The sequence below is a fragment of the Brachypodium distachyon genome, chromosome 1 (genome assembly GCF_000005505.3).
Source record: "Brachypodium distachyon strain Bd21 chromosome 1, Brachypodium_distachyon_v3.0, whole genome shotgun sequence".
Lineage (NCBI taxonomy): Eukaryota > Viridiplantae > Streptophyta > Magnoliopsida > Poales > Poaceae > Brachypodium > Brachypodium distachyon.
The window spans coordinates 7985237-7986079 of NC_016131.3; the positions used below are offsets into that span (position 1 = coordinate 7985237).

Below are 843 nucleotides of genomic sequence, written 5' to 3' on the forward strand. Positions count from 1 at the left end.
TCCGTGCGTACGTACGGGACGAGAGCGCGTGCATGCCGATGCGGACATCCACGGATGCGGCCAAGAAGAAGAAGGCCGTCGTGATCACCGCCTACGAGGAGCTGCCGCGCCGCCGCCCCAGCTGCAGCTACGGCGCGACGTCGACGGGCGGCGCCGCTGCTCGAGCCAAGTCGACGTCGAAGCCCGCGGCCGTGGGCGGCTACAGCCGTCGCGCGATGCTCCTCGCGTACACGCAGCATCTGCGGCGGCGCGGCGGGCAGATCAGATCGTCGTCTTCATCGTCGCCGGGATCGTCAGGGCCACGGATGCTGGGGTGGGGCGAGTGGAAGCAGCGGGCAGATCCTGGCGCCGGAAACGTCGACGGCGGCGAAAAAGTGAGACAGGTAGGCAACATTCCTTTTAATTCCACGGGAGTAAATTAATTCATTCCAAATGCCCTTGGATTTCTTGAGCCGGCTACAACATGTGCTCGGTCATGCAGGTGGCGGCTGGGAGGAGAAGCTGGTGCTCCAGGCTCCGGTCATGGGTGCGGCTTTGGATCAGGACGTTTTTCCGGCGGGTTAGGAGGATCGGGGAGAACGCCTCGTGCAAGAGAGCGGATCTGACGGCTTAATGCACGATCGACGCGTGCTACTAGAGAATCGATGTTAGCTCGATCGGTTGGTCAGCCAATTCATTGCTAGCGCGCTTGCATGCATCCCAGGAATTTTCAGTGACCTTGATTGTTTAGGCATCAATTGAAAGGCTTGCTCACAAATTGTTTGGATGATGTTGTCTGTCACAAAAGAGTATATGGGACATGACTTCCAAACTTCCAAACGAATAAGAGCTCTTTTACGGTGA

The 843-nt window shown here is 58.4% G+C and overlaps 1 protein-coding gene across 1 annotated transcript; it reads left to right on the plus strand.

Annotated features, from left to right (window-relative positions):
* Positions 1 to 843, plus strand: LOC106866283. Its single transcript, XM_014899876.2, has 2 exons — positions 1 to 383; positions 482 to 843. The coding sequence occupies exons 1-2, from the start codon at positions 33 to 35 to the stop codon at positions 611 to 613; spliced, it is 483 nt and encodes a 160-aa protein (XP_014755362.1). The 5' UTR covers positions 1 to 32; the 3' UTR covers positions 614 to 843.